The 22,943-nt window shown below is 31.0% G+C and overlaps 1 protein-coding gene across 6 annotated transcripts in view; it reads right to left on the bottom strand.

Moving 5' to 3' along the window:
- Positions 1–22,943, bottom strand: part of LOC106103283 — a 36,753-nt gene that overhangs the window by 4,871 nt on the left and 8,939 nt on the right. The window contains exon 1 of one of the 6 annotated variants that reach the window (XM_013283009.1): positions 7,920–8,040. The exons of 1 other annotated variant lie outside the window; for it this stretch is intronic. In XM_013283009.1, the coding sequence (XP_013138463.1) occupies positions 7,920–8,025 (106 nt within the window). In that variant the 5' untranslated portion in view covers positions 8,026–8,040. Of the gene's footprint in view, positions 1–646; positions 1,045–1,942; positions 2,189–4,891; positions 5,054–5,524; positions 5,667–7,919; positions 8,041–22,943 lie in introns of those variants that run through there. 4 more of the 6 variants (XM_013283011.1, XM_013283012.1, XM_013283007.1 and 1 more) reach the window with 4 other exon arrangements.

Genomic DNA, 22,943 nt, shown 5'->3' with positions numbered 1-22,943 from the left:
ATGGAGGGGACCATTCTTTTTATCATCTTCCAAAATAGATAATGCAATTTGTACAGATATTTCCGATTATTCGCAACCGTCACCCCGCTCAGTCCCCACGTGGGAACAGATGAGAATAAAAAGAATCTCCCGTCCCACCTTTGCGACGAGGGGACGGTTGGACTTACTTTATTTTAAAACGGTTCTATCTGTCACCTTATTTGTGATAGTAGGACTAAAAGGTGGAGTGGATGAAAATTTTTATTCTCACGTGGAGACAGATCGGGGTGACGGTTGGGAATAATCCAATATTTCAAGTAGATTATCGTAGACAAGTTGAAAACGAATTAGTAATAAAATCAGGAATGACTAGAACTTCATGTTTATTGTATTTATTCTACCAAACATTTTCATTTAGCCTTCGGGTACGTCTGTCCGGTTTAAACAAAAGCAAGTAGCCTATGTGTGCTTCCAGACTATGGTCTACAGTTAAATTTAGGCAAACTCTAACATTCATCTATCTAGACTTTCGCATTTATATTAGTAATGTCTAGTCTAGATCAAAACATATGACCGATTATTATGTCGCAACGATATCAATACGAACCAATCGCGTACAATTTTATCAGTAAGATAAAAAAATCATGTGACAATAAAAGCTAAATACTTAGTGAAATCATCCTGAGGCAGAAGAAAATCAGAATCCACAAAAGTAGCATTGCTACTAACACTATGGTATACCAAAACACCATTTCTGAATATCCTACATTATCATCGATTGATTTATCATTATCTGTCGAGTCCTGTTCTACAAAGTCATAGTTCGGATATCCGTATGGTGGAGCCATTATTGATTGTTTCAAATGAGCACAGCACAAAATCTGTTTGTTCCCCAAACTAGATAGTACTCGTACGTTCTCAATTTATAAGCACTAAGATTCGTTTGTTCAAACGAAACAAGTGCTAAAGTAAATTTAAACTGTTTTTTTTATAGAACACTTCACTTTATCACTGTTAAATTCATGTTGTAAGAACTTATCGAATGCATGATGTTTTCAAGACTAAATGATTAAAAAAAATATTTTTTTTAAATCTCTTGCGACATATCACAACTCTTTTATCTAGATATTGACAGTATCGTTGACAGAAATATGTGAATAGCTTACCACAACAATGTACAAGATATATAAATATACTAGTTGTTGACCGCGACTTCGTCTGCACAATATTTTAAATTACGAATAACAAAATACTATTTATCCTTCATGCATTCAATGGAATTACTTTTGTTTTTTTTAGTTAATAAAAATCTTTATCAAACTACTTATAATTATCTTTTGTACTGGTGATCTAGATAGGATTTAAAAAAAAAATTACGGAAATCTAATCGATTTAAATCACTGAAAACACATCAAAAAACATTTTTTTCAGGTCATCAATTACTAATCAATTAAAGCCGAATATTTCTAGAATAGTCATTTCTGTCTTTACCTTTCACTACTATAAAAACATAATCAGGATTATTCCGAACTGTCACCCCGCTCTGTCCCCACCTGGAGACGGTTGGAACTTATTTTATTTCATAACGGTTCCATATATCACTGTTTATGATTAAAAAGAATATTTTTTAAAAAGAAGAACTAATGTCATTGTCATTATTGCTTTTCTATTTAAAATGGTTATCAAGTATTAAATTTTATAATTCCTGCATTTCATTTAAACAGTCACCTTATTGGCGATGGTGGGACACTATAATCACACGTGGGGACAGAACGGGGTGACGGTTGGGAATAATCAAATAATCATGCCCGTAAACAAAGTGGTAAGTAGTGATCACAGACCTCCATTTGACTCTTAACTTTCGTTGACAAAAATAATCACTTTTGCATTAGTATTTCGAGAGTCGAATTTCATTGTTTTATTTTTTATTAATTATGTTTCGTAGATAAATAAAGTAATTTACCATAGGAAGAAACTTTTATGCACATTATAATGAAAGACATCGCCAAAACTGTTGATAATATAGAGATGTATGCAATCGTAGCGACTGTCAATTCTCCACGCGCGGAATGGGTTACGTCATTCTCGGCGGCCATCTTGTTTTCTGTTACCAGTTATATTTAGCACCAGAAATATTCTTCCCCAAAATATGGTTAATTATTTATGTTCACACAACACTTTATTATTTGTTAAATGTTATAACAAAAATAAGTATGTTTAAAACACAATTTTTTGAATAACCTCAAAAGAATTGTCAACTTATAAACGTCACTACACTGTTAATTGCAGAACAGGTGGAGTTTTAATTTTGTATCAGATTATTGGTTTTACATATTTTTACAAGTCACTTCAAAGCCAGCTATTTAGAAAATGGCATAAGTTCACAAGATGCTGGTCAACAAACATTTGAAATGCAGTTAAAAATGTATTTGTTTATTCTAATATAACTCTTATTGTGTACGTTTTAAGTGTGATTTGGTGACTTTTATTTTGTAACAAAGTTGGTTGGTATTTTAATACTAGATAATCTGTCAACGTGAGATTTAAAATGATTTATTAGACTAAGAACAGTTGTGTTTCAATTTAGAATTCCTATTTTGGTTTGAAATAAAATGGTAAAATTTTCGTTAGTACGTTTGTAAGTATATATCACTAGCTTTCGCCTGCGAATCCGTCCGCTGAATTAAAAAAAAAAACAAAAGTGAATAGCCTATGTGTTCCAGACTATCATCTACATTTATACCAAATTTCATCGAAATCCGTTCAGCTGTTTAGGCTACAAAGTCTAACAAACATCCATCCATCTAAACTTTCGCATTTATAATATTAGTGTGATTGTAAGAATTGGTGTCGATAGCCCACAATTTGAGATTGTTTTAAGGAAATGCAGCTATGGTTAATGTTTTTAAATTTATTGGATAAATATACTTTTTTAATTCAGGGCAGCTAAAGGTATTGACCAGACAAGTGTGAGATCACTGATCACTTCCTTGATGTTGCCAGCAACTTATGGTCTCTTTCACACATTAGGGTTTTTATCTTAAATATTTACCCCCCTAAGTTTAATGGCGTGAAAATGTATAACCTAAAGCGTGACGTCAGTGTAGGGCTTTTTATTACAAAAAGAATTATTCAAAAATATGCTGTAATTGCTGACATCTTAGGCAACAAAGGAGTGTGTGTTTACGCTTTATTATAATGGTATAGAAGTATAGATTTTATTTTTTGCACTCACTTTTATCCAATTAGTTATTAATAGGCAGAGGCGGAGACTATCTCGTTACAATCGATAATTTTTTAAGTCGAATATAGGATTTTCGCGACTGTACACGCAAAGTCACGGGTAAAAGTAAGCGAGATTAAAATATTTATTCTAAAGGTAACACGTCAATGTATCAATCATCAGGTTCTTAATGTTTATTCACGTCAGATAACTTGATCGATACTGTAACAAGATTGTAAGAGACTAGCTGTTACTCGCGACTTCGCCCGCGTGTTATTAAAAAATGATAGCATATGTTTCTGATAACGTAGCTTTTTGGTGAAAGAATTTTTGATATCGGCCCAGTGGTTCCTGAGTTATTTCAATACATACAAAAATACAAATCTTTACTCTTTATATTTGAATAGATTAGTGTATCGTAATAGGAAATACTTTCTGTTTATTTTGTATACCTACATATTTTTCAAAGGTTATTTTGGACGTTTCAGAAGCGACGGGAATGAAAATCATTCAACAAAGTATGTACAAAAATATCCAATGAATAGATGTTGCGACTTCGTCTAAGTGGAACTATAAGATAGTAAAAATCATAGCCTATGTTATTTTAATAGTGAAATAATTTTTAAAATCGACCCAGTAGTTTTTGAGTTATTCCAATACATACAAAATTACAAATCTTTCCTCTTTATTAATATTAGTAGAGGTATATAATTTCAATTGAAATACTAAAATTATGTAAACATATTTAAATCTAGTATTCCATAATTATAAGACAAACACTTACATATATTTTCTTGTAATTATAAGATTTTAACTCACAAATAACATCAAATAGTTATCGCTATTCGATAATAGATGGCGCTGTCAAACATTTATGTTCTGTAGGTAACAATACTGCCTGCGCCATTGTTTAAATCATCATCCTTATTATTAACTAATAACTAGCATAAAACTTAGTACTCCTACGATGCTTAAAATCGGTGTATATGAACTAATAGTAAAATAGACTATTCAGAACTATAGACATCTTTAAAGTATGGACAATTCATAATTATAACTAGTAATTAACTAACCATTTGATTTATTCTCTTCAAATTAGTAATGTTTTTCTATGAAATAATGTTATAAAAGTTTCTTTGTTACATTCAAATGTGTTGCCTTTGATAAAACTAGATAACGCACATGATATTTTATAAATACTGGTACCGACCGATAGATGGCACTGTTATGAATATTCCAGACGAATCAACTAAAAATTGGGTAAAGATTTTTAAGTTTTAATTATATTGCTTGAAATACTTGCATGACAATTATTATTTTTAGACAGGATGTTTTTCTGTAATGAATTCGTTAAATCATTAGGTGGAAATAATTAAAAAAAATAAGGAGTACAAAAAGATTGCTTGCAAAGCGAAATAGTTAATTTGTTATCCTAATTACTTCGTAATTATAGTAATTTGCATAACAAACTAAACAATACATTTATGACCAAATAAATAAATATCAAACACAATGAAGTGTAACTAATTTTACGATAAAAAAATACATTTAAACGTCCGACATACATTTTAGCAATTCACGATTATTACATTTAATTTCAGAAAGGAATATTGATTTAAAAAATAATTATTGTAACATACATAATTAACAGATAATATTTGACAAAGCAAAAGTATAAGAAATACTCACTCAAACGGCTATACGCAATAAATACTATGACAAGTATAAAAATCGCGATCCAAACCATATAAGAAGGATACATTTTTCTAATTCAAACCACTTTATTGCACAACAATACGTAGACACGAAATAATTATTCAATTCTAACAAACAACTATACGAAACGATAAGTATCCACGAAAATAAATCTTATCAAGGGAAATAACTTTATAATTATCCGATAAAATATGATAAAAAGTATCAAATTAGTACACTACTTAGAAAATAAAAAATACTTTCGAGACGTTTTATAAAGGTTCACTTTTGCTTTCATAGATGGCGCTTTAATGAAATGTCATTATCAGTAAAGAAACTAACCTTGACAATAAAACATTAAGGAAGAGAAGATACTAGAAACAATGACAATAAAATGTGATTACACGCTTAAAATCTATTTAATATACTAAGAGCCATTTAATTATAAAATCGCTGGTACTATACATTATAACGATATTGTCAATAGTTTAAAAAAATTGAAAATTGGAAATAGATGCTAAAAGTAAATTCAATTATACACGTTCACGTCAGTTTATACAGGCCGGTATGTCTAAATATAGTATGATATATTATCTATGGTTTAAACAACTTGAAAGTTGTACTTACCAAAATATCTCATTAATAATCCATAAAGTATCCAAAATAATAATACATTTAGAGTCATGAATATCAAAACGGTGGTCAAGTTTGTATCCATTTTTCAATATATTCACAGAATAAACGCGTCCAATGTTATGAAGATTTATAGATAAATTAATTATTTATCGCAAAAAATATACAACGGATCGTATTAATGCTATCTAACTTTATCATTAGATTAATTGCTCACTTATAACTAAAGTGCAATGAGATACGAAACTGTGACACTTTAGAACTGTTCCATACAATACTAGGTATTTAAAAGAAAAGTATGAAAACCATCATTATCGTAAATGCTATTAATTAATGAGATATTTAAATAATAATAGTAATTAATCCTTTATTAATTTCTCCGAAGAATTAAATTTTTTTTTATTATCCTTTCCAACAACAGATGGCGCTGTACTAAATGTAAACATTTTGAATTTTCGAATTCAGAAACAGGCGTTGTATGCACTATTGACATTGAAAAACCTAGATGGACTTCTAGAATCAGATAAGTATTGCGATAATTACTAAATGTCAGTGACCAATATTGTTTACAAACAAAGTTCACGCGGAAAGTCCCTTAAGTAATGCAATTACAATAAAATAAGTTTGTCTATCGATTACCTGTGCTCGTATATTAAAAATTAACTCAAACTCAATTACATTATTTATAAAATATATTCGGGAAATCCCCAGAGAAGACAGTCTATTGCGTAAATAGTTCTTCCTGATTCAAGAATTGTGAATCATCATCATCAGCCTTTTTCTGCTCACTGTTGGACATAGGTCTTCCCCAATACCCTCACAGCCTTACAAATAAACGTGGTATAAAGTTAAAATTAGGAATAAACTGAGTATAAGCAAATATTAGTACAAATGTTACCCTTTATGAGGGAAAAGAAAGGAGGATAAGGAAGGCCAGAGAATACGGTCCTCCGCCTTCCCTACTCAAATCCATGAATACTATGTACAGTTCTTAAAGTTTTAAATACTAAATTTAATAAAGTAAGTATCATAGTGTCTAAACGGTAAGAAAACATGTAAATTTCACAAAATACTTACGTCTTTTAGCCCACGTTCCAAAACAAAACCACATCCAAAATAAATACAAGCACATACAAATAAATACACCAATCATAACCGGTGACACAACATCCATTTTGTATGAAAATGTACACTTTATTCTACATATAACCTAGTCGAAGTTTGAAATTGCGTATTATCTAATCTAATACTTTATCTCGCGGAAAACGCAAAACAGAATTCTAAATTATATCGTGCCATCGAGTAAAGTCGAAAGAAATTATTAATGAAAAATTTCGAATACATTTAAGGCGTGAAATTACAAAAAGAGCAATATAAACGACGACCGGTGACACGTTGAGTTAACGTTTGAATGCGAGGAATGGTGCGGTTTCCATTTGACCTACGTGTCGACTTTTGTGTCGGATTTTTATGACTACAGAATCTTAATAAATAATCGAAGTATTATAATCAAAATAATATTATAAATGCGAAAGTTTAGATGGATAGATGTTTGTTTGTTTTTTGATGAAATGTAGTACAGATGTAGAGGATAGTCTGAAATAACATAGACTACAACTCTCGTTTTATTTTAATTTCACGCTGACTAATTATTATAACTATGCGGAAATATTTACTTCATAATTCAAATTAAAATTCAATTACTGTTTAGAGTTACAAACTCAATTATTCCACGCAAATAGGGGAATTTATATTACTATGACCGAAAATAGTTAAATTCTGATAATAACCAACTATGCTAAATACTCTTCAACATAAATGATCATTACGGCGTAATTAAATATAAATTTAAAATGATCAGTAAATCGTTAAAAGTGAATTTAATTACTTATTAGTCGTATTCATTTACTATTTTTTCCATTACAACTACTTTTATGTCTTAAGCCTATTTCTGTTTTAAAGAACGAAATAAATGTTACTCGTGTATCTTTGCTGATGGCCTCATGACGTCACATGCTAAATGACAGACAAGCGCGGGTCAAAACATCAATATTCCATTTTACGCAACTACTCTTAGGTAAAAATTTAGTTTTTACAACGTAAGATTTAAGATAATGTTTTACAAATCAAAACCTTGCTTTCTTATACTTAACAAAATTAAAAACCTATTTCAAATGTGACATTAAAAAAACTTGAATCAATACATTAAATTGACAACGTATAATAATAACTGGTGGAACGGAACGCAAATTAGCTAATCTATATGTGGAATGTGTCACAAATTGGATACATAATATGCCGCAAACGGTGATAATTGTGAAAATAAATTCATTCTACATTTAATTTATGGAAATAAATATACAAATATACTAGTAAAATAATTACTTACGCATCCATACATACAAGGAGGCAATTAATATCAAACACATGAAAAATAACATCATAAACAGCGCGGGAACCACCGTTAACACAATCAAAGCTATGGCGTTAGCCATCTTGGTTTTTTAACTTATTTCGAAAATAAAATAGAATATTATATTTTCAATATAAATAAACGATTAAAAGTACATCTCACTGTAAGTCCACTTTGTTTTAATTTCATTATAAGCAAGATATAAAATATGATTACAAGTGATAGCAAATATTATCTATGCCTTTGTATTTATTCGATAAAATACTTCAATAGTTGTTAGAAGAGAAATAGCTTTGTTGCGATTAACTTGCAAAATCAGTTAATTCTAAATAATGATAAAGAAACTAGTTGTTAATATATATTTCCCTATCAAAAGTAAGAGGCATTTCAATATGGATTACTTCCTTACTTACAGAAGAAACAATACAATGCATAGATATATAACTTATTACCTGTTGCTCGCGCGTGAAATTTAAAAAAACACACACATACACATGTTATGTTACTCCCTGATAACTTAGCTTTTTAATGGTGCAAGAATTAGTGAAATCGGCCCAGTATTTTTTAATTTATCTCAAAACAAAAATCCAAATCTTTCCTTTTTATAAAATTAGAGAATTATAAATAGTCTATTTTATGTAGATAGAATTTTATAGATAATATCATTCTTTCTTCTGGAAGCCTTTTTTCGCCTAACGCGTTTTTAGTTAAAATAGTTCCTAAAATAGTTCTACGAGTAGCTGACAGATATTCAAACAATACAAACATTTCGAACCTTTGTCCTTTTATAATACTTTTTAATACTTGGGCCAGCATTAGCTATATAAATGCACTTCTGTATATGTATTAGGTCCATATTGCGAAGAATTAAATCTCTTAATAAATTATTTCTAATTTGTACCCTTATCGTTGAATAGATATAATATGTAACCATAGTAAGCCTACAGAGTGTGTCGATTAAATTTCTCGCGTGTCGGAAATTGGAATATGTGTCGGAAATTCTGGCTACATTGGAAAGCAACCAAGAGTAGATAACTTTTTTAATTTACTTGCGACACGATTGCATATTAATTTAAAGTAAGGAGAATATAATTGCTCTGAGAAATATATGGATTCATAAAATTAAATAACGAAGTCATACGATAATAGCGAAATCTATACTATTATAATAAAGCGTAAACACACACTTTTTTGTTGCCTAAGATCTCAGAAATTACAACATGTTTTTGAATAATTCTTATTTTAATAAAATGCCCTACGCTTACGTCACGCTTTAGGCTATATATCATCACGCCATTAAACTTGGGGGGTAAATATTTTGGATAAAAACACTAATCTGGGAAAGAGACCATAAGTTGCTGCCAACATCAAGGAAGCAAGATTGCCATAGTAAGGTAATTGGTATTTTGACATTTGCTATTGTGGACTTAACAAATGCAAACAATAAATTTATAAATTTATGTGGGTGAAGCCGCACGCGAACAGCTAGTTAGTAATAATGTACACAAACGTATATTTTATTTCTTTGTTTTGTACTTCTATTTCTCTTTTTATAACGTTCAAAAACATCCTTGTGTAAAATTATATTACAATGTCTACGTTTATAACGGTACAAACGACAAGGATACAATTATCCAATTGACATGTGCCCTGTACCCGACATTCATATTTAATAATGTGATCATTAGATACAATCAAACCAGAGGAACGTTTACAATAACCTTTGTTCTTTTCTTCTTTGCATTTATATTATATCGTTTGCATAGATCGTACTTGATATGTTATATAGATAAGAATCCTAACAGTAGTTTTCACTAGATTTCCTAAAAGAGCGTATAATATGAAGTAAAAACAGAAACGCCTGTATAATTATTATAGCAAAAATTCAATGATGATTTAATATTTTTTTTTAGTTAAGATACTGCGCCTGTGGATTTATTTTAGCAAATATTTTATCATGTATTATTTCAATATTGTTTTTGACAGTTTCAACAATATTACCCTTCTCTATTTGGACAAATTAAAAGATAAATTATTCAACTTTCAACCTAAAATGTAACGCGTACTTTTTTACCATTTTAAATTTTACTAAAGCAAATATATCTAAAAGTAAAACTGAGTATAAAATACTTTGCAAAACGCTGTGAACTCACCAAAGCAAATGAATCCGCAATGTCGAACACAAACACATAATATGAGGGAACCCAGAAAAATGCTTGGTAAAAGAAACAATATTGAAGTATTCATTTTTAACGAATAAATATTCCTAGCGAGTTTTTGTTTGTTTTAAACACCATTTAAATAAAACATTTGTATTCGATGTTACACAAACAGAAAAGAATATGCACGGCAAAGCTTTCTCTATACACTGCTATCGACCGAGGGGGCAAATTATTAAAAAACCACTTATGATAGTCCGGATATCTAATCTTTAATCAGATGTAGGCAAAGGGGGTGGGTGAAATAAGTGTATCAGTGACGCAAATGCCTACATAAACTAACCTCAAAGTTAAAAGTGACTAATTGTCTCGAATACAATGTTATTAATTAAGTTATTGCGTCGTTTACTAAAATATCTAAATTAGTAGTTACAGTTAACTCTTATAAATGTAGGCAAATATAATTTAAATTAAAATTTCAACTTCAAATGAAGTATTAGTTGATTGCCAAAAAGTGACATCTAGCGGTGACTTTCTGTACTATATTTTTTATTATTCCGCCAAAATTTAATAGTTCAATTTAACTCAATTTAACAGTATTTAGTTACAAAATAATTATGATATTATTTACTGTATTAAGTTTGGTTTTTGTTTGGTTGTTTGTATGCTTTATTTCTTCTAGCTAATAGATGGCGCTTATCTTCATACAATTAACTTTACGTTTTTCATTATTTTATTTGAATGAAATTTCAATCTACAAACCTCAACTCGCTTTAAACTTTTTTTATTATATGAAAAATTGTTTCGTAATCAAATAAATTACTACTTTTTAAATCAATAAAATTAAATCAGGCGTTAAAAAATAATATAACAAAGGCACTTATAACACTTCTTTAAAAATAAATAGATTTAAAATGAGTCACGGTCAATGTCGATTTATTTCAAAGGTGTTATCTCGCATACTTCAAAGGAGATTTTATTATCATAGATAAAATAATGTACAAAATCAGGAAATAAATGCATGGTCGGTTCTTATTTTATCGATGTTTGTGTGTATATCAATTTTTATTACAGCCTCCTTCATTCCTTCTAATCTTACTAATATTATAAATGCGAAAGTTTAGATGGATGGTTTTTTTTGCGTGACTGTATGTGAAGAGGAATTTACAGATTCACCGGGTTTGAGGTGGCCGAGCGCAGATGACGCTTAGCCTAAACCTCTTTTATGAGTAACTAAGTTCGATGGCTCCCTAAGAAGCCTCGGCACGAGCTGTTACTTCGTTATTATTGGGAGGCCATTGAGCTCTTAGATTGCTTCGATGGACGCTCCATAGAGTGACTAGGACAAGGGCCCCCGAGAGGGGACCTCGACTTGGGCTGTCACTTAATACGCGTTTAGCATTCCGATTCAAGGGCGCCCGAGAGGGCCGAACCTCGGCTTGATGGGTTGCTGCTATCTGATTACTATTATTATTAATACATCTAACATTACTACCACTTCGGAAAGCGTTAGCGCTTCGAGCAGAAGTGGCAAAAGAAATACCAGCAACGCTTCTATCATTGATAGGAGAGATGGATGGAAATTTTTTGAGTTTGTTCGCATAAGTGGGTAAAGTAATTCTTAAACTAACATGATACAATTTAACTCATAGTAATTGACAAAAATATTCAAATCTTCAATAACTTAAAAATACTTTCGTTCTATTAAGAGATAATTTCACATTTATTCTTTAAATTATAACACTAAAGAAATATAACATTTTAAGTAATGTACAAAATAGACTCGATATTATGTTATTTGTAAATCATATTGTGTTTTACTTACATTTCTTTATTAGTCCTGTAACAATTCCAGAGTAAACAGAACATCAAAATTATAAATATTACAATAGGCAATATAACAATACGTAACGCAATACGCCAACCCTCTGTAATCGGCATTATTCATAAAAAAAAAACTTTTAGTGCAAAACAAAAACAACTGAAAAGGTTCGTGCGTTATTTGTAATTATACAACGTTGCGTAGTGTTGTATCAAAATATCGATATAACAGTTAAATTTGTCGATAAAAATTCTTTATTTGAATAATTTTTGTTGAGGAATATTTTATAAAATATTAAAAAAGTACAATAAAATTTAAATAAAAACTCACAAACCCAGCGGTAACATTACATAATACTACCGAAAAGTAAAGAAGAGGAAGACATTGATTGCATGAGGACAAACTTATTACTTTTCAGTCACTTTTAAAATCCCCTTTTTCACTCATGTAACAATCTTTCCTTCGTTGCGTAAAGGTGAAGTGTAAAATTTATAAATATTTATAATTTATTTATAGTGTAATTGTCAAGTTACATGATTGTCTTTACATGTTGGTATAAAAACTATAAATTGTTTTAAAATACTTGACATATTTTACTCTACATTTCTATCTAGGAAATTTCATTCAAAGTATATTTATTTAGCTATCGTCCGCGACTCCATCCGCGTGGTATTAAAAATAAGTAGCTTATGTCTTGTTCCAGACTTTACTACATCTCTTCTAAAATCCATCAAGATCCCTTCAGCTGTTTACACGGTAAACTCTAACACCTATCCATCCAAACTTTCGAATTATAGTATTTGGTAAAACTCGACATTTTTATCGATAGATATTTTCGCATCCCTACAAACAAATGTCGTAAAGTGATCCCTAATCGAGACCGCTATCTAAATCGATTGTCCTCACGATCTAATGGACGTAACGTGCTAAAAGCATTACATATAGGATGTGATGTCATTCTACTGCCCTAGGAATAATATGTGACAATTTAACTAATGAGTAAAGCGAAATATTTTAATCAATTCCAAGAAGGAGAATAAAATATATATATACATTTCGTCTGAAAAAAAGAAGCTACGGTGGCTCAGGGGTTAAGCAATTGACTTGTAAACTACAAGTCCTTGGTTCGATTCCCGCCGTGTACCAATATTTTTCAAATTTCATATGTACCCGAAGTTCTTACGGTGAAGGAAAACATCGAGATGGGTACGTAGATTGAAAGATATGTGTGAAATCCAACCAGGGCCAGCGTTGACTATGACCTAGTCACTTTTAACTTGGGATAAGTACTCTCGATGAGAAGCTATTGAGCTATAATATCAATTACCAAAGATTCAATTATAAAAATAACAAGTTTGTGCAAGAAATGTAATCATAAGAAACGTGACATTTTCCAAATGTTCGTCATACTTTCTTATGCGATAAATGTAGTTGTATCGTCTATTGATATTACGAATAGTTGCGATAGAAAGTTCGGTAATCAATTGTATACACTAGCAGTTGCTCGCGAGTTCGTCCACGTAAAATTAAAAAATATAGCATATTCTCTTATAATGTAGCGTTTTAATGGTGAAAGAGTTTTTGAAATCAGTCCAGTTGTTATTGAGTTATGTAAATACATACATAAATACAAATATTTCCTCTTTATAATACTAATATAGACTTTTACAGATTGTTCCGGGTAACCTCCGAAACGGCTGGGCCGATTTCGACCGGAATTTCACTGTAGAGTAGCTGACATAGACGGGCTTATTATAGGCATATTTTCATTTTAATATTGCCTAGATTAATTCGCAGGCAACAACTAGTTTAAAATATTACTAGCTTTCGCCCACGACTCCGTCCGCGTGGTATTAAAAAAACAACAATAAGTACCCTATATGTTCTTCCATACTCTGCTCTACATCTATGCCAAATTTCATTCAGATCCGTTCAGATGTTTAGGCTACAAACTCTAATAAACATCCATCCATCCATCCATTTAAACTTTCGCATTTATAATATTATAGATAGATAGTTAGATAATTTAATCAATTCATTTCATTGTATTATAGTTAAATAAAATGTTCTCGAACTTTTTCCTTGTATAATTTTTTTTATTGATTGTTATTATATTGCTTTGCATATTACAAAGGTCTAGTGATTGTCTTTTGTTAAGAATAAATGAAATTCTTGAGAAATCTATTGTTTATGTTATTGTTAATTTTATAAGAAAAAGTGTTTTTATAACATTGTGAAGCGTGAGTTTTCATGGACGAAGGACTTGCGTAGAAAAAGTATTCTTGTCTCGCTTATTTTCTCTGAAAGAATCGAGATGATTTTTTTTACTATGTTTGTTTTAGATGACTATTTCTTTGTGAACTGAAGTATTTTTACAGTAATACAGGATGTTTAAAATGTTTTTTATTTAATTGCAATTTACCTTGTCAACAAAATTGTTTTATAAATATAATTGTTGATCTTTTGAGAACTCTATCCGTTGCATTATTTGTTTTTAAAATATCGTTAATGCTTACTTTTTGTTGTATTACAAATTTAAAATATTTTGATTAAAAGTTACTACTGTGAAAGTCCTGTACAAAACATTTGTTTTTTATTTGTATGTAGGATAAATATCATGTGGGTAAAATAGTCAAACATCTGTTTATTTTTAATTAATCAGAAAACATATAAAACCTACATGGTCATAGAAAATGTTATAAAAAATTACGTGCCAGCTCCAGTGTCAAAACAACTGTCAGTTGTTTTTTTTACTTTAGTAAAAAACTAAAATTTAAAGCAAGGATTTGATTTAGCGAAAAATTCTAAATTTACACATATTCTGATATCTATAAATCGTAGTGAATCCCTAGTAAAGTGTCATAAGTCATTTTTTTGAAAGTTTATAGTGCAGTAAGTTACATATATCAGATACGAGTGTATACAATAAAAGGAAAATAAATCTACTCAAACCCGCTGACCTGATTGTACACCACTTGACCTTTTCAAATGTGTTTACGCACGTAACAAAAAACGCTATAACAGACTGGGTGAAATTAATTTATTATCTGTTATAACGTTGACAGATAACGTTCATAATCTGCCGTTTATTTTTTTATCATCCCATTTCACTGGATGACACACTTCCTTAATAAACTCATTTCAAATGATGTAAGTGCTTCTTTAATCTTGGATTTTCACGAGTGATGTAATTGAACAGAAATATATCGTTGTCTCTATTGTTTTTAAAACATAGAGCGTGATAGCAATATGTTTTTGCACAGTATCGGCAGTTCAAATTAGCTGTAATAAAGATACGAAATCTACTAACTAAAGTAAGATTTTATGATTGTTAACAGTACTCGTTAAGGTGCGTGCGGAACTCGGCAGACGGTTAACGGCAGCAAGCAAGCAGGCCGCATGTACCAATGGACATTACTGTACAATAATGACCAAAATTTCGGTTTCGATTTTGGTCAAAATATACCCGAAACTTTCGACCCGAAACCGAAGTGTTCGTGTATTTCTTGCGTTGTCATGGGACAATTTTTATGGATAAATCTGCTTTAACTAATTTTCAATAACTAAACTATTGGTTATTTCGATTATCACATTGTATTAAAGTCCTTAATTATTAACACGAATTTTATCAGTAGAAATTAAAACACATTTTTAGTTACGCGCCATATGCTTTACGGCTCAAACGTGAATAGAAGTAACTCAAAATTTCACAGTTTTGAAAAGAATTTTACGAATTACTTGTGTTAATTTTGTAATAAAAAATAAGATTTTTAGTTTTCTGTTATACATTGTACATGCAATATTGCGTAATCTTAAACAAATTGAATCAAAATGACGTTTCAAAGTTACGACAAAAATATGCCAATGCAAATTTGCATCTGCAAATTTTTATCATAAAACAATTTACGTAGAAGCAATCGTTCTATTGATATATTTCTCGTGATTATCATTACAAGATAAAGTTATTTTTATAACGATATCTGAATCAAATCTGACACAAATAAAGGTGATCTATCACATGACGGCGGCTTCAGTTCTCAATGACATAACTCAAAAATATCTATTTATTGTTCGATTTGTTTCAAGAGGTTTTTAAACCATTTTATCAGTAAAGCAAAGCTTAACGTGTTTTCTTTGATGCAGCGGTTATAGCTTTGTGGTTGAAGTTTGAAAAACAAACAAGTGCATAGACTAACTAGTCTTTGCCCGTGACTGCTCAGTAAATACTCTATGTTTTTCCAGACTATACTCTAATTTTGTGCATATAAAATATTTAAATCTGTGGAATCATTTCAGAGATATCTTTTGGCAAACATACGTCCATCTAAACTTACGCATTTATAATATTCATAAGTAGCAAGATAAGTCTAAGTTCTGGTAAAGTAATTATGCATTTAATTCTATTTGGGGCTTCACTTCTTTATGTCTAAAAACGGAACAAAAAAAATCCTGATCCAATTAATTTGATATAATAATAAGATTTTTCAAGAAATGTAATTAAATCTGAAATCAAGTATATATTAATTGGTGTATAATTTGCATAAATATAACAAGTCATTTAATAATATAAATAGTAATATTCCCGTGTTTTTTTTGAGTCTTCAGTTGCTTATAAATGCAAACGCACGTGAACATAGTTTATTATTTCTACGTGTTTTTGTGCAAGTAAAGTATAAACTCGTGACACCCTAATTGGACACACTTTTTAGCGATGTCTTAAGGTCGATTACTAAGGTCAACTATTCGAAGCATTGTTAGATAATCAAGTTTGCTAAATATTTATAGTTCTTATGACAATGGTATAGAATGCAATTTTACAAGATTTATTGAGGATGTATGATTGAGTTTCCGCAACTCAGACGCTATGCGGAGTATATTGTAAAGAGCGAGCCGGGCCGAAATTCGCCGAACAAGCGAAGCCATCGCTGCACATAACATCCGCAATTGCAGTTGCGTTGCCTACCCTTAATTAACGAAGAAGGAGTTGCACATAGAGAGGATATTTCCCCTCCTTATGCGTCTTCTTCGCCGTCAAATCCTTTTTCTTTCCATCCTCTCCTCTTAAGAAAAGGGTGGAAAGAAAAAGGGACTAAAATTAGTTCATATACAGAGCTTTCATGAGATTTCCAACTTGTTAATAAAATTTTCATAATTTCATGCGGATGAAGCCGCACGGGAACAGCTAGTTCTGAATAAAATTGAAATAGCTTGTAGTCAAATTACATCCTGTATACACAGCAATTGAAAATAGTAGTAATGATACAAGTAGAGGTTGATGTACAGCACAATGAAAGGATTCATAACTCGGTTTGAACTGCACGAATTAACAAAGGGTTGTCACTTTCATTGAAATATTACATCTGTCAAAATGAACATAAACTGACAATTTTATATATGAGGTAAATAAATTAATTTTGTTTTATCGTTTGTTTACCAGTTATTGTATAAAGTAATATTTCTTTCTTTCAATTTACACACGAGGCCAATATATTCTGTGATTTTCTACTGTTTATTAATTTTTAAACCGCAAGACATGACGATATTTAATGTGTTATAAACTAATAATTTTGTTAAACTTAATTTATTATTATTATCTATTTGAATCAAGAGAAAATAAACCGAATTGAAAAGGAAAAAAAAATGTTCCTTGTTTCTGACAATCCTAAATTAGCGATGACCTAACGAATCACGCGGTGTCTAAGAGTCCAAATCACGTGGTGTACAAATACGATTACGGTAAAGCAATGCGGATTGCACTGGATGTTTGTTTCAAGCAATTGAAGTCATAATGTCCATGTCCTGTGACTTCAATTAGTGTCACACATTCGAGAAGATTCTATTGTAAATCCCATTACCGAAATACATTGTCATCCCTCTCATTCACTTTGTAAATAAAGGGACAACAACATAACTTTACAAAGGAGTTTAAGCTGAAATGTAAGGAATGTTTATCGGTTTCCACTGTCCAACAACGTTATGTTTTATCTCAGTTATTTCAAAGAGAATGATAGAGATATCTACATATTTATGTATAACTGAACACTAAACCTACAATACTATGTAAACGGTCATTTACTTTGTATTCGACTTCGCGGTTCAATTGTTTGGTGAGTATCGTCATCTATTCAGGCGAAATACGTTTTAGTGGTTAAGTTGCCTCACGTATTTTAAAAAACTAATTATTCATTTGTTAAGTAATATTTTTTCGCCGAAGACCTGAGGTTTTTAAATGTAAACATTCAAATTAATAGCTTCTAGATATGTAATAAAAATGTCAATTTTCCAGAGTGCTTTTTGACATAACAAAAAAATTTCTACACAAAAATTATATACAATTCAAATTCCGATGGACTACAAGGTACACGATTAGATTTTTGTAATATAAAGCTTATTTTAATAAACAAAATTGATAAAACAAAAAACATTTTTTTCTCAAAAATGTAGTTACAACCTTGTACGTCATACCCGTGGACAAAACGTCATTCGTTTTCGATAGTTCGGTTACAAAAAATGGTGCAAAATGGCACGTATTTTGTAATGACGTATTCTGATAATTAGAAACGTACAGTAGGTCAACATTAGTTGGCCATACTCATGTTTCTCGCTTATTGATCGGTCATATTGACAGTCGGTGCGTAATTATCGTGTAAACACTCGAAGAGTTAATCTACCGAAGTGATCCAATAGACTGTTCTAGTAATTGGTAATTGAATGTTAGTACATAAAATAGATTATGAACAAAGTAAGTTAAGACAAAAGAAGACGGAATAACATCTCCTTATTATCACACTTTTATAGTCTTGAACTTTGACTATAGAGAAACAGACTGGACAAAGCGTCGATATTATAATAAACTCTGCCGCGTTTTTAGGAATAGCATAACACATGCACACATGCATATCAAACAACGCTAACAACAATGATCTGTATAAATGGATAGGTTTTTGCTAGGAAATGACAACTATTACGTTATTACCGGTTAAAATCAATTACAATTTTTTATCTGTTATTAGTTGCAATTTTCACCACAGCCACATCGCGACCGTCAGCGTTAGAATACCGCGCCTGTCCATTTACAAAGGTCATTATTCCGTTAGGTAGGAAACGAACAAGCAACCCCTTAAAATCGCCAAAATAGCGAAACCACTTATGTACATATACAGTTTACTGTCTTCTAAATGTACGCACACAAAACACTAGGGAGTATAGAAGTTACTAGCTTTCGCCCGCGACTCCGTCCGCGTGGATTTAAAAAAAAACAAAAGTGGGTATCCTATTTGTTCTTCCAGAATATCCTCTACATCTACACCAAATGTCATCGAAATCCGTCCTGCCGTTTAGGCTACAAACTCTAACAAACATCCATCCATCTAAACTTTCGCATTTATAGTATAAATATAAAAAAAATGTAATATAAATATTAGTATGAAGTATATTTGTGCATTTTTAAATAACAGGGAGAAATGAGCATGCTTGACATATCCTGTCTATTAAAAGTCAAAGTTCTAGAAGGTTGGTCGTTATTAATGTTATACTTGTTTTACTGTACATAAGTAAGTCTTGTACCAAATTGAAATAAAGACCATTAAATGTATAATAAATATTTACATTACACAAGTACGCGTAATGATTGTTGATAACGTAAACATTGTTATTAACAAAGCTGATAAATTACTTAAGGTTATTTACCTTTAACGTGATGTAATGTTTTATTGAGGTGCTCTAATTTTCAATTCGCCTACGAATTTCAGATATGCTGTCTTCAAAATAGACTTTTAGTTTGTCTTTACGTTACAAGCTTCGCTACAAGATAGATTTATTTACATCTATTTTATTCTTTTGCACAATTTTAGATGTGTATAGTTAGTTTCTATTGCAAAAATATTTCCATCTCTGTTTTTTTCAATGATAGTGAAAGGGACGTAGTTTTTGTATAAATGTTTCGTCTGGAACATAATTTAATTTGACATTCAAAATATTATAGAGGTTTAAAAAAAAAGATAAAATCGAAATGTTTATTATGTATCTGTTTTGAAGTCGTAAATACGGGAATCTTGTCAAACGAGTTTTTAATATTTATTTTTTAACGCCGTATTGACTGATATAATTAAAAGTTAATTCAGAAATAAAAATTTTTTTCATCTTATCCAGTTTTTATCATAGGATATAAAAACCCTTTGATATCTCACTATAACATTATAAATGCGAACGTTTAGATGGATGGATGTTTGTTAGTTTGTAGCCTAAACGGCTGTAGAGATCTCGATGAAATCTGGCATAGATGTAGAGGATAGTCTGAAAGAACACATAGGCAACTTGCTTTTGTTTTTTTTCATTCCGCTCGGACGAAAACTAGTCATTAATAAATTAAAATTTTAATTTAACATTTCAGACAGGTAAATAGTATGCAAAATTATGTTGTTGCTATTATTATAAACTAGAGGAAGTCAATATTAATAACAAACTAAATTACTCCTTAATAATAAGCATAGTCATTTTAAATTTATTACAATCAAATATTGTCTAATTATTCGTAAAATAACCTTCATAATGAGCACAGAGTAAATATAGTTGACCTCAATTATTTATCTATATTTAAAATACAAACCCTTCCTAGAAAGTCCACCAATGTGGAGTAGGGAAGAGCGTATTAATATTGTCTTTTTTTTTAGTTTTTTAAGCTAGCGCTTGACCACGATCTCACCGACTGAGAGTGAAGATTTGATCGAAAGATGGTACGCGCTACCCTAATAAATAATTGTCTTTTATAATACTAGTGTGATACTCCGACTTCGTACGTAAGATACTATTAATAAATATTGAAATAAAAAATCTACCTTGAAAACTGTCTTATCTGTTCCTGCCAGCTACAGTACGAAAATAATGTTGCCACTTATTTGACATTAATAAGAGGGCGCTAGTGTGCTGTCAATATAGTTTGACTTGTGCCTACCGTAAGAGCGGGCACACCTTCGACTAAAGTATCGCACAAATATTTTGCTATTGTCGATTGTCAAGTCAACTGTTTAGTTGCACAACTAAAAATCGAGTAGTATGCACATCCATATAAGCTCGTAAGAATGAAACCGCGACAAAACCGGAGGCCTAATTTAAGTCCCTTACCCTTTACCATCCCTTTCTTATAAGGAGAGGATGGGAAAGGAAATGGATTTGATGGTGGAGGAGATGCATAGGAAGGGGAAGTATCCTCTTTATGTGCGTTTCCTCCTCCGTCGGATAGGGGTAGGCATCGCTTCCGCAATTGCGGATGTCTATGGGCAGCGGTCACTTCGCTATTTTGGTGGATTCAGGTAGCCGCTTGCTCGTTTGCCATCTTATAGTATATAAAAAAAAAAAACTATTGTGCGATAGTTCAGTCAAAACCGCGCTCTACGAGGTATAATCACATTATTTCGATGTCATTCCACCATGCGCATGTAATTACATAGAATGATATTCAAATGTACAGAGCAGGTAACGGAAAACCCACTCTGAGTAGTACATTACTCTGTGTATACACTTCATCAAATGCATTGTAATTTTGAATGCTTTTGTCGCATCAAGGTCTTAAACAACTACGAGTATATCCGCTTAATTATAATCACAAAAAGTAGTTAAACAGATTAGCATATCGAATCTGGAAATATATGAAGACAGTAATATAAATTAAAACAAAAGTAACAGAGTAAGGGCCTGTCCCACCACTGGCCGATAAAGACTCAGATAGCTTAAAATTGACGTCGCTGCCAGAGTAGCAAATTCCGATATTTCTATCACATATTTTATACGTTAGATTGATCTGACAATTTACAAGAATTGTGGGACAGGTCCTTAATGTTATTTACTTAAATAACTGTAATCTAATACTATAGCTTGCTTCTTATGAAAGAAATCAGCCAAAGTAATCACATTTACAGTAATGTTTCTTAATGGAATTTTCACTTGTTTTTCCTGTGAAAATCAGTGCAAACCTTGTACTAACAAAGTCATGTCGCAAAGATTTATTATAACAGTCCTACAAACTAAACGTGACATATTGATTTAACCAAGTACCGTTAAGTACGTTAACATATGAAACAAAGTACACTACAATAATATACTGGAACCATTGTTGTATTATAATACGAGCGTGGCCCGCAAACTTCGTTAGCGCAAATTTGAACCATCCATAACGACATTGTGACAGCGAGGAATTTAAAAAAAAATTGCCTATAATATGTCTATCAATTTCAGCTACCCTCCAGTGAAAGACCCATCGAAAGCCAGCCGTTTCGGAGATTATCTAGAACAAACGCGGCTTGCGTACAGACAGACAGACAGACAAAAAATTTTAAGTGCGATTTTAGTTATCAGCAACGCAAATACATCTTCCCGAAATGTGGAATTTTTCTTTTGTTACTACAAACAGACACTCTAAATTTATTACATGTATAGAAAGATTAAATTAACACGTGAAAACTTTGTGCCACTTTTGGGTTAATTGCGCGTGCAATAAACGTGGAAACGTGTTTTTAACGTACAGAAGAAATGCTTACATTTAATTTTATTATAAAAAAAACTAATCGAATTAAGGTTGAGTTTCTTCCAATAGGCGAAAAGTTCACTTTAATGTACCTAAGTGCCTAAAAACTAAGCAGAGAATTTTTCTAATACTATTGTTTGAAAATTCATATAGTTTCATTCTAAAGTGAACAATGCAATTAATTAAAGAATGATAATTAATTTCGACTAGCTATAACTATTAAAGACATCAGGGTCGTCAAAATTCAGTAGTAAATAAACGACTTTAACTACATTTTAATGCCTCGTTTGCACTAGGCTAGGAATTTAATCGAGTACCGAGTTATTTAGTAACTAAAAATGTCGTCTATATGATTCCCTTTTTTTGAACATAAGGTGGCAAACGAGCAAGCGACCACCTGAATCTACCGAAATGGAAAGCGACCGCTGCCCACCCTTAATTTACGGAGGAGACGCACATAAAGAGGACATTTCCTCTTCCTATGCGTCCCCTCCACT

Source organism: Papilio polytes, unplaced genomic scaffold, assembly GCF_000836215.1.
Source record: "Papilio polytes unplaced genomic scaffold, Ppol_1.0 DF823835.1, whole genome shotgun sequence".
Taxonomy (NCBI): domain Eukaryota; kingdom Metazoa; phylum Arthropoda; class Insecta; order Lepidoptera; family Papilionidae; genus Papilio; species Papilio polytes.
Note: the sequence above shows the minus strand (reverse complement) of the source record. Positions and strands in the feature narration are given on the sequence as shown.